The sequence below is a fragment of the Lagenorhynchus albirostris genome, chromosome 20 (assembly GCF_949774975.1).
Source record: "Lagenorhynchus albirostris chromosome 20, mLagAlb1.1, whole genome shotgun sequence".
NCBI lineage: Eukaryota > Metazoa > Chordata > Mammalia > Artiodactyla > Delphinidae > Lagenorhynchus > Lagenorhynchus albirostris.
The window spans coordinates 57,840,433-57,862,976 of NC_083114.1; the positions used below are offsets into that span (position 1 = coordinate 57,840,433).

General features: G+C 43.1%; 1 protein-coding gene across 3 annotated transcripts in view; it reads right to left on the reverse strand.

The window, feature by feature from the left end:
* Positions 1-20,841, reverse strand: part of MAP2K6 (mitogen-activated protein kinase kinase 6) — a 132,285-nt gene extending 111,444 nt beyond the window's left edge. For all 3 annotated transcript variants that reach the window (XM_060134547.1, XM_060134546.1, XM_060134545.1), the window contains exon 1: positions 20,587-20,841. In XM_060134547.1, coding sequence (XP_059990530.1) covers positions 20,587-20,602 — 16 coding nt within the window. In that variant the 5' untranslated portion in view covers positions 20,603-20,841. The remainder of the gene's footprint in view (positions 1-20,586) is intronic.
* Positions 20,842-22,544: the final 1,703 nt, after the last annotated feature.

Consider the following 22,544-nt stretch of genomic DNA (forward strand, 5'->3'; position numbering starts at 1 on the left):
GACCCAACACAGCCAAAAAAATAAAAAAATAATAATAATAATGTAAAAGAAAGTGGTTCTGAGCTCAGGCTAAAGATAATCAGACATGAGTCTGAGTCTCGCCCCACAATTTACTACAAGTGAAACTTCAGCTTTGGTATCTAGTCTTCCAACATTTCCTTATGTACGGACTCCTCGTTTATAAAATGTGGATAAAAAGTAGACTTATTCCATGCAATTTTTGTGAGGATTACATGAGATAAAAACGTATGTAAAAGAGCTTAGCAGAAGACTTGGTTCAAAATCAAACCAAAACAACAAACAGAAAACACTAGGCAACATAGTGTCAACTAACAATTAACCCAGGATCAGAACCCTGTGCCCATCTACTCAGTTCAATACCTTTTCCAGTCCTAAGACCACCGAGTAGACTTGCTTTTACAAGAAGTCAGATGTTCATGAATATGTAATTCAGTGGCACTAAAAAAAAAAATCCCCTATCCCCTTGGAAATGTCTTCCCATCTTGGAGATTCCCCCATCAGAAATGTATTACTTTATTTTCAGCTGTTTTCCACTTGAACAATGCAAATTCCCCTTGGATGAGTTTTTAAGTTATATTTATTATGTAGTTTATTAACTACTTTTTAAGAGGTTCTCTTAGACACTGGATTTTGACAGGAAATAAAAAGAGGAAAGAAATGTGATATATCCAAACAATGGAATGCTATTCGGCTGTAAGAAGGAATGAAGTACTGATAACACGCTACAACACGAACGAACCTTGAAAAAAAATTAGGCTACGTGGAAGAAGGCAGATACGAAGACCACGTGTTGTATGGTTCCACTCACAGGAAGTATCTAGAATAGGTAAATGCATAGAGACAGAAAGTCGGTGGTTGCCAGGGCGGGGAGTGGGAGTGACGGCTTTCCATCTGTGGTGACAAAAATGTTCTGGAGCTAAACAGTGGTGAGGGTTGCACAACCTCGTGAAGACAGTAAAACCACAGAACTGTAGACTTCAGAATGATTTAATAGTGAGTTTTATGTTACATGTATTGATATTTGACCACAATAAAAACTATACATATATGAAGAAGACACATGAGGGTTCCACAGGTGTGATAAGAAGTTCTCCTGTGAGAAGCAAGAGGAAAGGTTAGAAAAGGGAGACTGAGTTCGTCAAAGTCCATCTCAGCCTACCTTACAAGTCTGCATAAGGCTACCTCTCCATGTTGCTAGTCGATAATTTATTCAAACAGTACTTGTTAAGCACCTACCCTGTGCCAGGCACTGAGCCTGGCTCTGAGGATAAACTAGAAAACAAGAAAGAAAAGTGTTTTTTACAAGTCTTTCCAGTCTATAATTAACTGGAGCAAAAGCCCCCATCCAGTTATTTTTGCAAAAAAAAAAAAGTATGCAGAATATTTACTGTAGAGTCATTATTATACAGTTTTTTTTTGTTGTTTTTTGTTTTGCGGTACGCGGGCCTCTCACTGTTGTGGCCTCTCCCGTTGCGGAGCACAGGCTCCGGACGCGCAGGCCCAGCGGCCATGGCTCCCGGGCCCTGCCCCTCCGCGGCACGTGGGATCTTCCCGGACCGGGGCACAAACCCGCGTCCGCTGCATCGGCAGGCGGACCCTCAACCACTGCGCCACCAGGGAAGCCCCTATTATACAGTTTTTAAAATGACAGCATTTCTTCATTGATTCTCATTTTAAACCTGCCTGATAACTAGCATATCCAACAGTGAGAAAAAGGAAAAAGTGTTCTATGAATCAAGAGAACCACAGGATTGTGCTCTTGCGGGGGCGGGGGCGGTGGAGTTGGGGTAGCGGAAGCTCCAGGGAAGAAGGATGGAATTGCGATGAGATCTGTTAATTTGCAAACTTGCTATCTTCCCGAGGCTATCTCTCCACAAAGGACAGAAAATGCGACAGCTGTACTTCTTACAAAGTGCCGTTTGCAGTCTAACAAGCTAACGCCCTTGGCAGCACGTGTATCTTGTTTTTAAATCAATTCCAAATGATTGAAAATACATTTTAGGTTTTTTTTAACTTTTAGGAACCTCAGATCTAAAACAATCCATAAAGCTGAGTCTGTCCTTTATTTTAAAGACTTCCTTACCTTTCTTGGTCATATACTCTTGCATTTACAATTTATATGAAAAACTAAGTTCTTCCTCCATCTCCACTATTTATGTTTTTCTTTTTTTGTTTAATTGAAGTATAGTTAATTGACAACGTTGTTAGTTTCTGGTGTACAGCAAAGGGATTCAGTTATACATATATATGTATAAACACATATATATCCTTTTTCAGATTCTTTTCCATTATAGGCTATTACAAGATATTGAATATAGTTCCCTGTGCTATACAGTAGGACACTGTTGTTTATCTGTTTTATATCTAGTAGTGTGTATACGTTAATCCCAAGCTCCTGATTGATCCTTCCCGCCCCTTTCCCCTTTGGTGACCATAAGTTTGTTTTCTATGTCTGTGAGTCTGTTTCTGTTTTGTAAATAAGTTCACTTGTATCATTTTTTTAGATTCCACATATAAGTGTTATCATATGATATTTGTCTTTCTCTGTCGGACTTACTTCACTTAGTATGATAATTTCTAGGTCCATCCATGTTGCTGCAAATGGCATTATTTCATTCTTTTTTATGGCTGAGTAATATTCCACTGTACACATGTACCACCTCTTCTTTAACCATTCATCTGTCGATGGATACTTAGGTTGCTTCCATGTCTTGGTTATTGTGTTGCCATGAACACTGGGGTGCATGTATTTTTTCAAATTAGAGTTTTCTCCAGATATATGCCCAGGAGTGGGATTGCAGGATCATATTTATCTTTTATTCTCAGAGGCGTTTAAAATGGATAAATGCAGTTTGGAAAACAAATGAGTCCAGTTACATATAAATTCAGGTTACTATTAGAGTATTGTTTAAGTAGTTAATTTCTCCCAAACTTCTACCACAAACAGTAAAAGCATGGGTGATTTCCTTGAGCCCAAATGGAGTAGAGGAAGGGTGAAATGTCTGAAATATTGATACCTCACCCACTAGGGTGCACCTGCCTTAATTTCACACTTCTGAATTTGCACCATCTCTCTGTATTCTCTGCACGTTTCGGCCTTAATGTATCTTCCCAATCAAATTAGTCATTTCTTTAAAACAACAGAATTAGCGACCATCTAGTTACAACAAGATGAAACCAAGCCCCAGGGAGGTAAGAGGAAATAGATGAGATTACACATCTAGTGAAAAAATACAGAAAACTGGTTCATTTTTTTCCTCTGATTTGTTGCTAAGTTTGTTGCTAAGAACTATGCAACGCTGTGGATGTAGACTTTGGAAATTTGGAGTTAAAAAAAGAAGCAAGTTGAAAGTAACACAAAAATAATATTAACTGCTCGTGAAATTTGGAAGAAACCATCTTAGGTTTGATTTTCCACTTCCTAGGTGCTCCCTCTAGCACTTTTGTTAAGACACTGGGACCCATGGAGCAGTTTCCCTTTTTCAGAGATCAGGACCCACCTCCAGAGGTCCGGATGGTTGGAATCTCAGGCTCTAGAACCGAGGCTGGGGTTTCCGTCGGTAAAACCCAGAATGGCAGGTCCTCAGATGCGAGTAGCACTTGCCTGCCCTCACGGAGGAAAGCGAATGGGGTAAGCAGACAGTCTCCCCGGGGCTTAGCAGGCAGGAATGTCAAGTTCATTAGCTAAAAACTAAAAACAGCAGGGTGGGAGACATGCTCCTATGAACAAAAACCGTAGAATCAGGCCTCCGGGCATGCCCTGGTGCAGAGGCGAGCGCGAGCTGGTGAACCGCCAACAAAGTGTCATTATGAGTTGAGTTATCAAATGGCAGTGAGAGAAAACTACCAATACTCATCAGCCCTCACAAACTCCTTCCCATAAAGCTCGCTATCTTTTTTTTTTTTCCTAACTGATAGAGAAAGTTAGTCGTAGACTTGCCAAAGGAAAGCTTTTCATGGCCAATTTGGCTTCTCCACTTTAAACCCAGCTCAGGATATTAACAAAACCTGTTGCCAAGGGACAGAGACGCAGAGTTGAGTCTAAAAGACAGAAAATTGTATTCAGCGAGCTGCTGGAAGAAGCCCTCTCTCAGCAGGACTCCATACTGCGGATTTGAGTCCGGCAGTGCGCGGCTCCCAAGTTGCAAGGCCTTCCCTACCTCGGGCCCTGCCTTTCCTCCTCCCTCAGCTCGCTGCCCTGCTAGGTGACCCCCTTCGGTGCAGCCACACGAGGCTTTAGGATTCCCTGGACGCTCACGACTGCACACACTGCCCCTCCGACCAGAGCTGCGTCTCCTCACCCTCCCCACGCCCACCCAATCTCCAGGTCTCCCATGCCCTTTCCAAGATCTAAGCAGTCGCTCAACCTTTCCTCTGAGCTCTCATTAAGTCACAAACGGTGGTACACACGCCTGTCCCTCATTAGATTAGAACGTGAGCCTCTTGCAAGTAGGAATCATCTCTCTGCACCCTCCCTGGCACCCAGCCGTGAACCACACCAAGAGCATCCAATAAGTGGTCAGGGAACGAATAAATGCATGACTGACTGCGTGCGGGGGTGAACAGACCCATTCAATCATCTGATGACCGGCTGAATAAACGGAGGTCCTCACTTCCTGGGCCTGGCGCGCTCCTTTATTTTTTATCTTTAGGCCTCAAGGGTTAGGTAGTTTCTGCCTCTATAGGATGAGCATAAGGGCTTCCCGGAGAGCCGAAGCGTGGCCTAGCATCAGGATGCCTGGGGTGTCAGCAACAGCCCAGGTGAGTGTCAGGAGATTTGTCTTCCCGACCTAACCCACTATCACCTTGGATCGCCCAGTGACTTAATCCCTCTTGGTCATGACTGCTTTGCCTATAAAATGAAGTGCTTGGCCTACATGATTTCTAGGGTCCCCGCTAGATGTAACATCCCACGTTTCTAAACTCTTTACGTTTTGCCAGGTATCTGTCTACCGCCCAGACTCTTTGTACCGAGATACTTGGGCAACTGTCACATCAGCAGAAAGTTAATCATGTATTTATCGCTCAGCCATTCGAGAGCACCAGGGCGCCTTTTCTGTGTTGTTTTCCAGTTCCAGGGCATTGACTCCGTTTGTTCACCAGATGGTATTACTGCTCTTTTCACTGCTCAAGTGACCTCCTTATAAAGGCAAATGATGGTGTATATGGTCTGAGTCTCTTCCACTCACAGAGAATATGAGGGACTATGAGTAGACACAGCTCCTTCCTTAATAATTAAGTTCTTCATCATTAACAGTATGCGAATTTTTAAAATATTACGCAAATGTAAAATGCCACAGGTCACAATACTGTCAAAGGTTCATTCAGGTTGAAGGCTAAGCAGCCGTATTCGCTGTTTTCATTTTTTCATGTATTTCCTGGTTTATTATGTCAATCCGTTTGTCTCACTTACGCCCGTACTCCAGTGACCTGTTCCCACAGCCCCTCTAGGTGGGCAGCGGGCCACGTGTTTCACCCTCGTGCTCCTGGTGTATATGGACACCTGACTCAGATCCAGTCAGTCCAGCACCCACTCACCGTCAGAATTATTTTTTCTTTTGCAAAATAGAGATTTTGATCTCAGACCAGAGACTGTAACTAGTCAAAAAATGGTGGGTACTCAAGTACAAAGTCACACAGATGCAGGGCTAGTGGCTCTTCTGCACCATGTGCACACTGACAAGGTGACAAAGCCTGGTCTGCAGGGGAAAAGAGCAAAGACTCTTCTAGAAAAGCAGAACGAGGCCCCTGCAAAGGGAGAGAGAAAGGAGTCAGAAGATGCCTTTCTCAGTTCCTCCAGGTTCTGCTGCGCCTCCTGCAGCTGGACTCAATAAAATTCTCGTCCATAAAGACTCTTTTATGGAGGGAAAGCAGAACACACACAAATACACAAACGCATGCACATCCCTGTGATCACTCTGCCTGTATACTGTATACACTCTTCCCAGGTCATAAGCACCTTTCCGTTAGTGGTTTCGTCCACCCTCATCACCTATTACATCAGGTAGGCATCTGTAACTTCAGCTCTTCCCTTATTATCATGCAACGTGACAGTTACATAGTGAAAAACATGAACTTTGGGATTTCAATGAACTAGACTCAAATCCCAGCTCTGCAAACCACTAACTGTATGCTTCTGGGCAAGTTATTAACCCAAGTTCCAATTTCCTCCTTTGTAAAATGGGGATAATTTTACCTACCTCTCAGGTTTTTATGAAGATCCGCCCTAGTAAGTTTAGTGCTTATCACCAAGCCTTGCACAGAGTAGGCACTCCAAAATCACTCGCTGTTTAGGACAGAGTCTCATAAACGGGAACGAAATTGTCCAGGTTCTCGACACTGCCCAACTGCTTTCGCAAAGACTCTGCATCCCCTGATATACTTTTTTTAATCGAATTATAATTAACATATATTATATTAGTTTCAGGTGCCCCCCCTCCCCCGGTCAATACCCTTTTTAAAACAGAAAAGCAGCACACACTTTCCTCTAGAAGTTTCATTGCTCCTTCCCAGCTTTGCCTTGGAATTGAAAGTCTAGAAGTCAGGGCTGCTTTTCCACATGAGACCGTATTCACCTCCGAATCTGAGACGGAAAATCAGAGGCTGGTTTTAGTCCTAAAACCAGTGGTCTGACCACCCAGCTGCTTCACTCCTTCCTCTTTTCCTCTGACTCTGCGGGTCCCACTTGGAGAGCTGTGTGCAGGTGCTCAGCAAGGAGATACGTCTGGGCTCGCTTTAAACAAGCCCAAGCTAGTTTCTGTTGCTGCTTTTCCTCATATCCATACACCCTAGGCAGCATCACACCACAGGCAGGTGAACAGAGACTGCATCCGAAGCTGCAGGAAACAGGTGAGGTGGATACTTGTCTCTTAATGCAATGTGGAATAAAAACTCGCATTCACACCTGGCTTCTGCACCCTGGGTGCGGACCCCTTCACCCTCTGATCCCCACTTTCCAGCTGACCTCCCCGCTGATGACTTCTTTATTCCTCTTCCATGCTGGCTCACCTCATTCTTGACTTTCTGCCTCACTACTGCTTGCCCACCTGTTCTCTTGCTGTTTGGATCACCTGCCCCGGGACCACCCACCCAGCTCTGAGGGATGCCTTACCTTCCTGTGGCCTGTTCTGGGTTGCCCACCTGGCCGCGCACTTGGAGGATGCGGCCATCAATACCCTGACCGACGATGACCGATGTCCTAAGCTGGGAAAGTTCCTTCCCACTGACCTTACCCCTGACCACCCCACGTAACACATCCTGACAGTTTCATCCCTTACTGTCCCCTCTTCCTGAAGCTGATGTGGGTACTTTTATTCAGAATTTTATGCTAAACATACTCAGGCCGCATAAAATAAAGCTACCTATTAACACGAATACGTAAGGCACGCAAGTTGAAAAGACCTGTGGTTAATAATCAATATTGGAAGAGCTTGGTAACACTCGAGTAGTACTTTTTTTTTTTTTTCTAAGGCTTACAGGCCTTTTCTAAAAATAAGCTTTTCCTGGCTACAGATCCTCGGTTCTTACTCACGGCCATTCCCTCTTAAGCTTTGTTCCATTAGGACTGGAACCATTTGTTACAAAGGGAAAGGCCTCCGTATATGTGCACGGAAGGGGCATGTGACAGCCACGGACGGTTCACCAGCAAACACTAATTAAGTTTGGGAATCAAGACAGCAACAGCACGTATGTGTGTGCGTGTGTGTGTATGTGTGTGTGTGTGTGTGAACTTAACGACCCCCCTTCCCGCCGCCCACCAGCTTTAGAAGCATCCAGTCTCTCACTAACAACAGAAAATCAGAAGAGCCGGTAGTGTGCTCAAGGACCAGACGGCAAGTCTCCTGTTTTTCTTGCTTATTCTCCCGAGAAGCACTGCACCGAAAGTTCCATTTGGCCAAGTTAATGTCCTCCCTCTACCCACAGGCGGTAACCCGTACCCCAGCCGCACCCTGTACCAAAACTACACGCGTATCACACACAGGAGCGTTAACCTGCTGACGTGCTCAGCTTCTCGTGCTATGGGTTGAACTCTGTCCCCTCCCCCAAAGTCCTAACTTGAAGACTTAACCTCCAGCGCCCCAGAATGCGAGAATTTGTCTTACTTAGAAATAGGGTGCTTGCATATATCATTAAGATGAGGTCATACAGGATTAGGGTGGGTCCCTAATCCAATAGGACTGGTGCCCTTATGAAAAGGAGAAGTTAGGCGATGGCACACACACTGGGAGAAGGCCGTGTAACGATGGAGGCAAAGGTCTGGGCAATGCTTCTACAAGCCAAGAAATGCCAAAGATCACCTGCAAAGCCCCAGAAGCTAGGAGGAAAGCACGGAGCAGGCTCCCCCTCACAGACCTCAGAAGGAATCTACCCTGCGGCCACCTTGAGCTCAGACTTCTCGCCCCCAGGACTGTGAGACAACAAGTTCCTGTTGTGCAAGGCACCCACTTTGCGGTACTTTGTTATGGCAGCCCTAGCAAACCAACACATCCTCCTAGACAGGGAGCCTCTTGAGGGTAGAGATGGAATTCTATGCACCTTTGTAGTCACTGAGCACAGCGCAAGGTGCAGGTTATTTATATAATTGTTCAACAACGCTTGTTAAATTCAACCAAGAAATATATGGTCCTCTGCCCCCGACACACAATCTCACGCATCTACCCCACCCCCTGCCCCGCCAACACTGACTTGCTGTCGGTCTTGCCTAAGGACAGGTCACACCAGAAAAGAAAGATTGAAATTTAAGACGGAAAAAGTCATCCTAACTGTAGTGTATCAAAATTTCTCAATCTCATTCTTAAATCAATTCCAGAACTAAATCTGCATTTCCCCCCCTAATTTACCTATAAAAATAGGAGCTCATTCAGGAACGAAGTCCCAAGCAAGGAGACTTAGCAAGCCACTTGAAGGAGATGACAGAATTGGCAGGTCGGTCCTAGCCCCCTGGCCAATTGTATGTTCCCTTTAACTGCCCAGCAAGGTGAGGCAAAAACTGCCCCATGGCTTTCCTGACTCAGACTGGGGAGTGATTCAGCCCACCCACCCAGTCCACTCTCCGGACCCTGAGCTGAATGAAGTCACCAAGGAGAAAAAGGTGACTTAGTATAGCTACACTGAGAAACAGCCTATTGTGAGCTCCAGAGCTGTAGGTCACTGTGTTTTTGAAACCAAGATAATGAAAGAAACACAGATTTAATCTAACAATTGTATTAAAATATCAATTGTATTAAATCTGTTCACCTTTTAAATGGAATTTTTCGGAAATTAAAAATACACACAAAAATGTATGAACTCCCTTGCCAGTACCCGGTATCATGCTTGAGAAAGTAAGTTTGGTAAAACAAAGAACTTTCTGGAGCACTTCTCTTCAGGTACAAGTACAATGAGAATTCAGAAGTGCAGTTTTCCTTCTTTTCAACTGACTTCGGCTAAGTCTAGAAAAGAGAAAAGGAGCTAAGAAGTGGAAAAGGCAGGTTGGCAGGTTATAAAAAATGAAAATTACAGCTGTGGCCATGCTCTGGAAAGTATCCCCTGACCTAGGTAGACGCTGACTATTGAACCAACAGCTTGCTTATATAATTACGGTGTGCCTATAAACCCAGTTGATATACTTGTTTAACTATTAACCTCTAGATTTCCTGGAGTTTCCACAATCCAGAAAAAAAAAAAAAAAAAAACACCTAGAAGTACGAGATATGACATGTTCCATTTATTAACCTACTGTGATCATAAGTGATAAAACCGTGTTGAGCCTGCTAAGAAAAGGAAGTTCTTAGAAAACACACATAAGGTCTCTGAAGCTCCAGAGCTTTTCCTAGGGCATCTTCTCTTCTTTATTCTTCTGAGGAATTGTTCTGCCTCTATCAACATTGGACTGGTTATTCTACTTGAAGTCAAGATCCGTCTCCATATTTACTTTGGATCTAGGACACCGTTTCCTCAAGAGCTCTGAAAGTCATATTGATACTTGCACGCTCGCTGTAAAAAATTTTCCCGATTCCCCTCACCTGCGGGGCTTTCTAACCCATAGTATCTATTCTAAGCATATCTCGGATTCTAGCTTGTATTCTGTACATTTCTGTGCAATCTTACCTCCTGTTAGACTCTAAGCTCCTTAAAGGCTAGAGGGAAAGAAAGAGTAAAGCAAAGTTATGCTTACGGCGAGCTTACTATAGCTCAGTGCCTCAAACCCAGAAGAGCTCTCGATAAGTAGTTCCTGAACAAATGAATGCCAAGCACTGGCCAAAGCACCTTCCATGCACAGCCTTGCTTCATCGTTATAACGATCCCGCGAATGAGTATCCGTCTCTCCATTTAGCAGGTCGGGAAACTGAAGCTAGAAGTCAAGTAGCTTTTCCAAGGCTCAGAGCTCGTAAGCGGGGAAGTAGAGCAGCACGCATTTTTATTTAGTTCCACCTAGCACAGTGTCTTAAACATGGCAATCAGTAAAAAGTTATTTGTTGAACTGATACGGACGGGCCCTTTATCCACGTTCTCTCTTTAGATGTGTTTGGAGTCTTTGGGGTTATTTTTTTCAATGGCTAAGAAGTTTGGGGCACAGGAAGGAGTAAGTAAAGTGGGGAGAAAATGGCTATAAAGATTTCAGATATCACAGAAAGGCTGTCTCTGCACATTCACTACAGAGTAATTCCCAGACTCTTTGCCACTCTGTCCCCACTGGTTCTCCAGACTCTAGCCTCTCCCTTATCTCAAACTCATCCCTCCCATGCGGGACTGGAGGAGGGAGGATGGAGGAGGGGAATAAATAACTCGTCACTCAACACCCAGGCCACCTACTCCCATGGCTTCTGTGAGGGATCAAGGGAGGGAATCACGCACAGGCGCCCGCTGCTGTGCTGGGCTCGAGAGACAGCTGGCAGAGGGCTCACCGCTTTAAGAGAGAAAACTCATCCCGAAACCCCCGTTTCCTGTACCGCAAAAAAGACGTGATTCCGGTTTCGTCCACTCTGTCCAGGGAAGAGGGAAACAGTGAAGATGAGGGTTCAGGCCCAGTTCCAAGGAAACTGCACTTGTTACCTTTACATAGAAATAACCAAGGGCTTCCCTGGTGGCGCAGTGATTGAGAGTCCGCCTGCCGATGCAGGGGACACGGGTTCGTGCCCCGGTCTGGGAGGATCCCACGTGCCGCGGAGCGGCTGGGCCCGTGAGCCATGGCCGCTGAGCCTGCGCGTCCAGAGCCTGTGCTCCGCAACGCGAGAGGCCACAGCAGGGAGAGGCCCGCGTACCGCAAAAAAAAAAAAAAAAAAAAAAAACCAAGAAGAAAGGAAATCACAAAGCCAAAAAGGCTTGTTCCTCTACGCAGGTATATTGCCAAATGGGCCATGTTCTCATTACTGTTTTAAAACAATTCAACTTGGATGTGCAGAGATACACATAAAGTTTAGATCTGCTTAGTTACAGCCTCTCAGAGAGCTAATGGAATCAACATTCATTACTGAGGTTTAACATAAACCTCCTGTCTGTACACACCGGTATCTACCAGTAGACCAGTTGTAACCAGCTTCCTTTAACCAATGGGCAGTTTGTACTTGGAACTCAAGCTTAAAACTCAGAATGAGTCCGGCTCAATATTCTATGATCAACAGAGGCTTAAAGGAACAAGTGGAAAGGCACCCATGTATAGGTAGACACAGGTCAGCCCCTCCTAATTACCATACCTGGCCCTGGTATGCACAAGTTCCCATGGCATCCATTCATGTTTTCCATCTCCAACCATGTCTTTTGGGAAATGGGTTCAGACATTTATTATGGAGTGACACCTCAAGTGGAGTAGCCAGGAGCTCAGGCACTGGGCTCACACAGACCTTGATTAAAGCAACTGCTCTGCCACGATCAACCTCGACACTTAACCTCTGGCCTCAGATTGCTCATATACAAAATGCGGCATCACCTCATCGGGCCCTGGTGAGGGGAGAATGAGATAACTCACGTGCGTCACTAAGCGCGGTATCCGGCACAGAGAAGGGCTCTCCAGCAGTGCAGACACCTGAGATGGTAGGAATGACGGCACCTCCTTGTATGGGACTTGAACGGACCTCATTTGGAAGGCGGTGAACAAATCTGGGCTCGTCCTACCAAAGCTACTCTGTCCTCAGGTAGCCTCCATCCCCATCCTTCCCTCCCTTCATTTCCAGAACCTGTGCCAGGACCTTCCCTGCTAAATCCCCACAATATCAGTGACTCGGAAGCAAAAGGATACTCGTACGCAAAAGAAAACTGTCCCCAGGGCTGGGGCAGTTAACGTGAGAAAACGGCTCTAGCCTTCGTAGGACGTGACAACCGGAAACCCGTCTGGGTGAGGGGGAGGCTCCTACGATGAAGGGGGGCTTCCATCCTCATTCCACACAGACGACATCATGGCACCTCTGACCTGGGTCGTGGCAGGAATCAACAAAGCCGGGCAATGGTGGTAGCGTGAGAGGTGTTTCTAGTTCATTTGTGTTTTAAACACAATATGGGACGAAGAAGGGGAGGATGAAGGGACCAGGAGAAGAACTAACGAACAGCCTCTCAACGGGAGGGGCAAGAAAGGCAAGAAACGTCAAGCAAACAGGAAGAGTGCAGCTGAGGGGAAAGGACCCCAGGATGGGCCAAAGGAGACGGGTAGCTCCGCTGAGCGGAAATGAGCAATGGCCGGCCAATCTCACAACCAGGAGAAACACCACTCAGACGTTTCCTGTGGGCCGGGCCCCAGAGGTCGCTGGCTGAGTCATGGACGAGTAGTTATCCAGGTTAACAACTTCCAGTTAAAGCCAAAGAGGAATGTCATACGGACCAGGAGTCATTACGTGATTGCGGAAAGTCAAAAAGGGCAAGGGCACCAAACTTTTTTGAAAAGGGCCAGAGAGTAAATGTTTTGGGCCCTGCGGGACATACCATCTCCATCACAACTGTTGGACTGTACAACCGTGGGGCAAAAGCAGCCCTAGACAACCTGTAAATGAATGAGCAGAGCTGTGTTCCAATAAAACTTTATTTGTAGACACTGACTTCAAATTCTATATAATTTTCATGTGTCATGAAATGTTATTCTTTTCCCTATCATTCGAAAATGTGCAAATCATTTTCACGCACAGGCTGTACTTAAAAACAAGAGGGGCTGGATTTGGCCCCCAGGCTGTAGTTTGCTGGGCCCCGGTTATGAGCTTGGGCCCCATGGCCGAACATGCCTGGCTTTGCATCCTGCCTGGGCTGCCTGCTGGCTCTCCAGCTGTGGGCAAGTTCGTGAGCTCACCTGAGCCTCAGCTTCTTCATCTGTAAATTAACGATAACTGTATCTGTCCCCCTAGGATTTATGTGATGTGTTCAAAAGCATAGTACCTGAAAAGTGACTGACATAAAATAAGTGATGATGATGGTGATGGTGACAGAACTGGGTGTCTGGGTGTGGGTCGTGATGGCATCAGATCTATAGCTAATTGTCTCTGAAAAAAAACCAGAAAAACCAAGGCTGACCCCGATCCGACTTAAGGAGGGATATACAGACTAGAAAGTAAAACAGACAAAGAGAGATTCAGCAAGAGCCTGTTTAATGCTTCAACTCAGAACTGAGTTGACTAAATTACGATGATTTGTAACAGACTTTGCGTGTGTAGGTTATAACCTGACTACCCTTTCAACTGCAGAAAGAGGGGGTTTTATGAACCGTGTACCAAACCTTATGGACCAGCTCAGGAAAGGAAGACCATCTGAGGAAGCAGAGTAAGAAACAGAACCGAGGGCAGGGTGCGTGGAGGGGGCGGCAGAGACAGTGGTAGGTGGTCGGGAAGGAAGTTGTTTCATTGGGGGGTTATCCATGCAGAGTTCCCTGTTTTGTCATAGGGCAGCCAGCTGTTAAAAACTTTCAGGTTCTCTCTCCCAACGCTTCAGAGGCTCAAGTGCAGAGGTAACTTACAAACCAGCTCCTAAAACCAGCACAGGGTGGAGGAATTCACTTCAGTCCTTAAGTCCTTAACTTGTTAAGTTATCGCACGGGACCCTTCAGACAACCCACCTTAGTTCTGCATAGTTTTAAAAGAGTTAATAGCCAAGGATCATGCAACCTTTAGATCTGTTTAGAAGGCCTAGGCGGGAGAAATCACACTTCTTCAGCCATTGTTAAGTTGCTTTTTATGCTGTTCTTGCAACTTCCAAATAATCAAGCAAGGATAGAATGGAAATATTAATGCAAAGAAAGGAAGCACAGGAAAACTGCAGTATGATTTAACTACCCCACACCTTTTATGAAATGTGGGGCAAAATGACAGAGATCTCCACGGATGAAAAATACTTTCACTGTCAGACATTTATTGAGCACCTAGTATTTATAAGCTCAATGCTCAAAGAGGCAGAGTTGCAAAGATGTATAAGAAGAAATATGAGCTACCCAGCAGGGGCTCTCAGAGATCGTCCATAAAAGGCAAACAACAATTACAGTGGTTAAAACTTGCAGCTGTATAGTGTAGGCATTGGGACTTAAAATGAGAGCGTTCGCAAAATATCCTTTGGCAGAAAATTGGTAAGAAACCCCACCACCATGACTGATGTATCACCATTTCTTGGGCACAGAAAAAGAACCCCTGCTGACTGTACGTCAGCCTTCCTTACCAGCCTGCTCCCCACAAAAACAAACAAAACAAAAAATGTGAAATATACTAAAGATTCTGGGGGAAAAAAAGTTTTATAAGTGTGGATTACTAGTGTTTGTGTGTGATTTAGTGAAAAGAACATTGGGGCAGAGAAGCAGGAGATGTGAGTTCCACCTATGGTTCTGTCTTCAGGCAAATCACTTTCTTCCAAAGCTTCAGTTTGCTCATTTGTAAAATGAGATGATTAGACTATAAAACTCCTTTCAAAGCTCTAAATTCTACTACTTAATATCAAGATGCAGACATGGGCGCGTTTACTAAGGAAGGCTATGTTAAGAACAAGTGAAATACATGGGCGCGTTTACTAAGGAAGGCTATGTTAAGAATACGTGAAATACATGGGCGCGTTTACTAAGGAAGGCTATGTTAAGAATACGTGATACATGGGCGCGTTTACTAAGGAAGGCTATGTTAAGAACAAGTGAAATACATGGGCGCGTTTACTAAGGAAGGCTATGTTAAGAATACGTGAAATACATGGGCGCGTTTACTAAGGAAGGCTATGTTAAGAATACGTGAAGTGTGATTGACTTGATAGAATTTCTGAGGTCATCAAAGTCGACCCTTGCCTTAATTATTCTAACAAATCTGGTAAAGTAAACCACTTTTTATGATTAGACATTACACATGAAGAGGAAAAAATAATAATAATAATTACTCTGCAACAATGCACATAACACAACCAGGTGCTTATGTGAGAATTATTTATGAAACCAAAGAAAAACTACTTTTGCCTGTAGAGATAACTGAAAATGCAGAAATGTCCAGAAGTTAGTAAATTCCAGATGGAATTTAAATCAAATCATTACACTTTTCTTATTATTTTCATAAGATCTGGATAGGTATAATTAGTATAACAAAATGAGTTTATAAAGTGTAAGTTTACTTAAGACATTTTGGTTAAAATTAAAATGAGAACTCACCAGGGAATTAAATTGTTTAGATGCATTAAAGCTGAGCCCAACTTTCAACCCATGATTACCTAAGCTCTGCCATCTTGGTATGTTCTGGCCTAACTTTGAAAATAATTTGATCCCCAAATTAAATTTTTAAAGATACATTTTATGAGGAAAAAAAGAAACACATGAAACACAAATGTCAAAAAAAGAGAAAAATTCAACTTCTTTATCACTAAGAAATGCAAATAATAGTAAAATATTGTTACTTTTCATCAAATTGGCAAAAAATTGTTTTCAAATTATTATACCCAGGATGAAGGAAAGTGAGCATAACCTTTCTTTTTTTATTTTTATTTTTTTTTAGTTTTTATTTTATATTGGAGTATAGTTGGTTTACAATGTTGTGTTAGTTTCAGGTGTACAGCAAAGTGAATCAGTTACACATACACATATATCCATTCTTTTTCAAATTCTTTTCCCATTTACGTTATCACAGAATATTGAGTAGAGTTCCCTGTGCTCTACAGTAGGTCCTTGTTGATGATCTATTTTTTATATAGTAGTGTGTATAACCTTTCTGAAGAGTTATTTGGCAATATTTAGCAGGATGCTTAAGGGGAGAGAATGGGCACTTCCACACATTACTGGTGAGAATAAGAACTCGTTGCAGGCACTCTGGAGGGCAGCACGTCCATGCCTGCCCTTCGCTCAGCACTTCCACTTCTAGGAATTCATTCATCCTAAGGAGATAATTGGGCCAATGTGCAAAAATGTGTGTGTTCAAGGTATTCCTTGCAGTTTTGTTTATAGCTGTAAAAAAGTGGAACTCTGTGAAAGTCCAGTTGGAGATTGATGAAACAGCTACATTCTTACAAATTAAAATGAGCAATTGCTAAAAAGAATGAGGAAACTGTATGTGCATGAGTATAGAAAGATGTCGAAGATATATGGAGTATGAAGCAACTTGCAAAATATCATATATAGTGTGTGAAAGAGCACGTATGCAAATATATATATGCACGTACAAACGCAAAGAGTCACTAAAGAGTTCACAGTAGGTAGCTGTGGGTGGTGTGACTTTGAGTAATTTGTATTTTCTTATTATGAATTTCTCTTCAGCTTGAATTTTTTTCAATGAGTATATATTGTTTTTATAGTAATAAAAAAGCTATTTTTAAAAGGTGCAGAAAAGAATGGGTCATGGGGAAGAATTAGATATCCATAACTTGTAGTTCTGTGTCCTGGAATTTAGTCTAAGACCACAGTATACGTAATAATGTATGAACTGGGATGATTATCATAGCAATATTCATGATATTGAAAGTTAATAAACATTAATGTCCTATTTAAATAAATACACTAGAATTAGACATTATTAATGTAGAAATATATTAACTTGGAATATTTCACAGTATTATTGGTAAGTGAAACAAAAGGCAACTAAATAATTTTATACACATTTTGGATTTATTCATATTCACATATATATAGAATAGAAAAAAGTCCGAAAGGATATATGCCAAAATGTATACTGCGGTAACTAGTGATTCTTATTTTTCTTCCCTACATTTTCAAATGCTTCTACAATAAACGAGTATTATTTATGTACTTTTTTCTTTTAAGTTTTAAAAACGTCCCTTATAGACCTTTCAGACTTTAAAATAATGCAAGGTAGTTATAATGATACTAATCTGTGAAAAACAAAGGAATGAGAATCTCAGCCCTTTGCTCCAGCATCAAATTACCACCAAGAGACCCCCGGAAAGCCCCTGCAGCTGACCTGCAGCAGGTTGTAAAGTAATGAATGCCACACTGATGCAAAACAAACTCAGGAAACCCAGGGTACCTATTCTGATTTTGTGTCCTGCGATGTGCGAGGTTATAAAACATACTGGCTCAGATTACAGGCTAAGCATGACAAGTCCCTCTGCTGCAACCTAACAAAGGAATTTACAGAATGAGAAATTTACACATTTCGTTTCCCAGGGTAGAATGAATTACAGAAGCAAAGGGCCCACAGTACGGTTAAGTCCTTGCCTGTCACTCTCCTACATGCTTCTGAATTATATGCCTTATACACAGTTCCCATGACACAATGTACCTATTACTATTTTAAACCAAGATAAACTAATATTTTTTAAAGGTGAATAGAAGGAGAAGTGAGAAGAAGTGCATTTGTAACACAGTCAAACTCTTTGTATATTTTCAGGTGAACTGGGGGATGCCAGACCTCTCTCCCCCAACCCTCCCTCCCTCAGATCATTATGGCTGATAACAATAGTTTTACTTTCCCGGGTAATGTAGATGACACATTTTTCCTGTAGCCTGTCTTCCTGTAAAGTGCAGGAATTCCTGCACCTTCTGGGTGCCCTTCCTGTTAACTTACATTTCAGATTTCCTCAAAAGGCATTCTACCACTTTAATATTTGAAAAATGTCAGCTCAACCCCAGATAGCTAATATAAACAAGCTGAAAAGCATACCACCTAAAGTTACAACTGTGGAAAACAAAATTTCTTTTTAAGAAATTCTTTCTCGGAATCTCACTGTTGGTAAGGCTGGAAAGAAGTAACCCAGTCCTTCCAGCTCCCAGGGAGTCTGTAATTCTTTTGCCTCTGCTGTGCCTTAAATTAGAGGTCTGTAAAACGGAATTATAGTGATCTAGAAAGTTCGTAAAGGTCCTTGAATTGAACATGTTGTTAAAATCTTCAATACTATGAGGTTATAGCCACCTTTCACTTTTCCTCCCATTTCATTTGGTTATAGTATTACAAAGAAGTTTGGTACTGCAGAAAAACAAAAACAAAAACAAAAACAAAACACTGTCTTGGCCATTTGAGAATACCGCAGCTGAATTAGGCCAGTTCCACATTTACAGCCCAGGCCAAAAGTCTTTGCCATTTCTGAAATGATCACACACTTCCTTCTATCAAAAACTTTCCTTTTGGACAGGAATCCCATGTTCACACCAGATGCACCTTCCAAAGGGGACCCAATTAAGAAAACTATTTGGATAAATGGGAATTAATGTAAAGAACCACCCAGTACCTGATCTACTATGGGGGCACCCCTAATGGAAGAGTGCCATGCTAATATGTTTTTCAGTTTCCCAACTTCTTCTGCTAGGAGGGAGCCGCCTTAGGAGTGAGCCCCCCAAAATGCACAAAGAAACCTGACTGAGTTTAAACCCTAAGGTTGAAAGATAAGATCACTAGAGCACCCCCTTCCTGTCTCCCAGAGAGATCACTGCCATCTCTAAACTCCAAATGCACCATTTTGCTTCACTATCTATGCAATTATCTTATGTCACAGTGATTTGCATACGTGCTTTCTTTCACCAACTACATGGTAAATTCCTTGAAGGAAACAACTACACGTAAAATATTTTTGTATGTCCCCAAATCCTGTGCACTACAAACACACATACACACACACACACACACACACACATCTCATAATATATTTATTCATATATTAAACTGACCTGAATGAATGAGTGAATGCACACCAAATACAGAGTAACTAGATGCAATCTCTCTCATACATCAAAGCCTGGAATGCCCTCCTAAGCTATTATTTCTATGCTCAATTAAAAGATTGTCGGTTTTCCCGATATTAAGGAACATTGGCAGCTCATAATGCCAATTCCTAGGTACTTCGGCACTCTTACTTAGCTTTTCAGATTTCCATTTTTTCCCCTAATAGCCAAAGAAAAGAAGAGCCCTACTTTGAATTCTTGAGAATATATATTACTTCCTTCTGGGGCTGAGATGTATGATTCCCATCAGGTAGAACTAAAAAGTGACACAACAACTCTCCCAGAAGTAGCAGAACGCTGATGAGACACTTGAATTTCACTGGATCTTACTTACCTAATGCCCTGGGTAGCCTAACTCACCTTGTGCTGAGCTCACCTCTCCTTTCCATACATTCTCACAGGGCATATGCTTTCTCTATGCTCAATTTGTTCTGAAACAAGTGACTTACAGTCCTAGGGCCACCTGACAACACCTCCTCAGCTCTCTAATGCCATGTCAGGGTTTTTATATTTTTAATCCCCTCCCCAGCATGACATTACGCCTGCAAAATACAACTGTGTAAAAAGAATATTTTTAAGAAAAAAAAAAAAGAAAGAAAGAAAGAAAACAACCATAACCCTGAACTTCTGACCTATTACAGCTGACTAAATATATGCAATTACACACTTAAAAGATTTCATTATGGTTGTCAATGAAACAGTGCAGTCCTCCCACATTGGCGTAATGCTTAAAAGTACAATTTTTCTCCCAGTATTTTCCCTCGAGATGCAAAGCATCTCCCAAATGGGAAGACATAAAACCTCGATGTCCTCATTGCTGCTTCTAAATACTGTGAACCAATAAGGAATTGGTGTAAAGTGCAAAATCTCGGAAGAGAAAGACTTCTTGTCTGCTTTTTTCTAAAATGCTATTATTCACCTTTACTTCCTTTAAAGATCAGAAGTTGCTTAATGTTCAAAATGATACCAATGGAAATTTAACTAAATACTAGCACCAACAATTCATTCCCAAAGGAATATAAGATTACATTAATTTCCTACTAGTTTAACTCAAGTTTTACCTTTCATTTTCATCTACAGACTTTTTAAAAGTTTGTATTCCTGTTGCACGTAAAATTACCTATTATATGTGTGCATACTAAAGAATTTTACAATTATATAAAGCATTGCACATTTAGACGCTACCAACCTGCTCTATCTCTCCTGACTGTGCAAAAGGCAAAAAGAGCTCAGTAATCCTAGCAGAAGAATGCAAATAACGTCAATGCACAGCTGAACTGCAAGCCCTGCCTTACAGGAACTCTCTGTGTCTGCAAAAAAAAAAAAAAAAAAAAAAAGAGACACATACTAAACAGGAAATGCAACTGAGATGTGGAAAACCTCAAACTTAAAAATGCAATCGCCAGGCGAAAATTGCATCCATGCATTCATAAATGCATGCACAACCCTTTGCATTTTTGCAAGTAATGCAAATAGGCTCTTACCTTTCGACTGAGACATTTTCCCCTTTCCTTTGATGGGGGAGGGGAGCACAAAAGACTTTGCCTTGCTTCTCTTCTGTAGCTAGTTTTGCAACAAAGATGCAAGCTGCAGGCGTGCAATCTTCATGCAAGTGGAGTTTCTCTTGACCGAGGCAGCAGATGGACTTTCAGGGAATCCAGATGGAAATGCACACCTTGCAAAACAGACTGGAAAGTGATTTTTCCCCCAGTTGCAACGTTAGGGAAGGCTGTGCTGCAGCTACATGATGGGCCAGGGCTGGCAGCTAAAAGCTCCAAACTTGGAACTGAGTATCTTAGTGCGCAGACGTCCTTCCTGCGAAGGGCGCGGGGGCCGCTGGGAAATGTAGTTCCCGAGCGGAGTCCACGGGGCTCTGATTTAAGGACACGTGGTCGCGCGGGTCGCTGAGCGGGGTGATTGGGAGCAACATAGGTTGCATCCAGGTAAACAAGTCATAGACGCACTCGGTACTCAGTGATGGGAGAAAAAGGCAAGGCCCAGGGGAGCGGGCATTTACCTTCTCCAAAAGCCCCTGAAACAACAGCCAAAAAAACATATCAGTTTGGCTAAAAACCACTCGGCCCGCTCAGAAAGTCAGTTTCGGGGTTCAGGTGTTTGCAGGGCAGCACCTGTTGGACGGTTCCTGCCTGTAGACGTTTTATTCCTCTCAGACGTGCATTTTAAAAAATCTTTTTCTCGCCTGGAGAATTTGCTGGTGACCTGGCTGGGCGGAGGTAACAGCAGAGGAGATGCGAAGGATCCAGGTCGGTTACAATTCAGTCCCGAGGCGGAGTGGAGGTGGGGGGATGGGGAGTTCTCATTTCTTGAAGGGTTAAAGAGAAAGTTCCGCTGTTGGTGTGTCAAAGCAAACTTTATCAAAGATAAAATGTTTCGATGTTTTTTTCTCACCTGGGTGGGAGGAAAGTCCCTGGCCTCAGGGAGAAAGTGGGTGGTCATCTTAAATTAACAAAATCAAATAACTTGAATTTATTCAACAAAATTTACAGACTTTTGTTGAGCTCCCAGGGTGTGCCAGGCACCTTTCTAGGACCTTGGGTCATCCCGTTGTCATGTATCACGCACAGCTAGGACCTGGACACCATCCTGGCGGAGAATAGGGTCACCCCTTCTCAGGGAAGCAGAGAGGCATAGAATATTCCATTAGTGAGGGGACCTGGGCTGAAATGAGCTCAGACTCCTACTTCATCGAGTGGACCAGACTCAGAAATGTGCTTTTCAGGTACAGAGGGAGGAATTGAGGGTGTGGGGCTGCTGAGGTGTGAATAAGCACAGAAGTCTGCAGAGCACCTCTTCAGGGGCCGGCAAGGCTGCCTGCTGCATTGTATGCAGAAGTGGGAGTGGGTGGAATTTACCAGTGGGGGCTGTACAGGGCCTTAGGGTCAGGCCAGAGGTTTGGACTTTCTTTATTCTGCAGATACTTGCAGGGTGGTGAAAGGGCTTTGAAAAGGGGTGTAACTGAATCAAAGCATTGTTTTAAGCAGGTAAATTTGCCCTCAGCGATCAAGGTGAGTTGAAACTGGGAGAGGCTGGAGATAGGTCAGGTCAGTAGCAAAAGGTGAAAAGACGCACTTTGAAAGAGTGTTCGGCTGTATTTGATGACTGCTGATGAACGCTGTTGGAATTTTATTAAGAATTCTAAGAAGCCAGGGCCTTCTGAGTAATGGATGAATCAGAGGGAAGAAGGCTACCATGTTTCAGCTACAAATCAGCAAATCAGCTCTTAAAACAAATATGCAATAGGTCATGGAACTAACATTCATTTACTTAAGTTGATCCCCTCTGCTGACATTAATGAGAATTAATCAAGGTCACCTCATGTTCATATTAGCTTCTGCCTCAGAAAGGCAGAGATCTCTGTTCCATGAGCTCAGACAGGAAGACTTGCTAATTCACTTTGTTTCCCCCTCCTTCTGGGCGAATC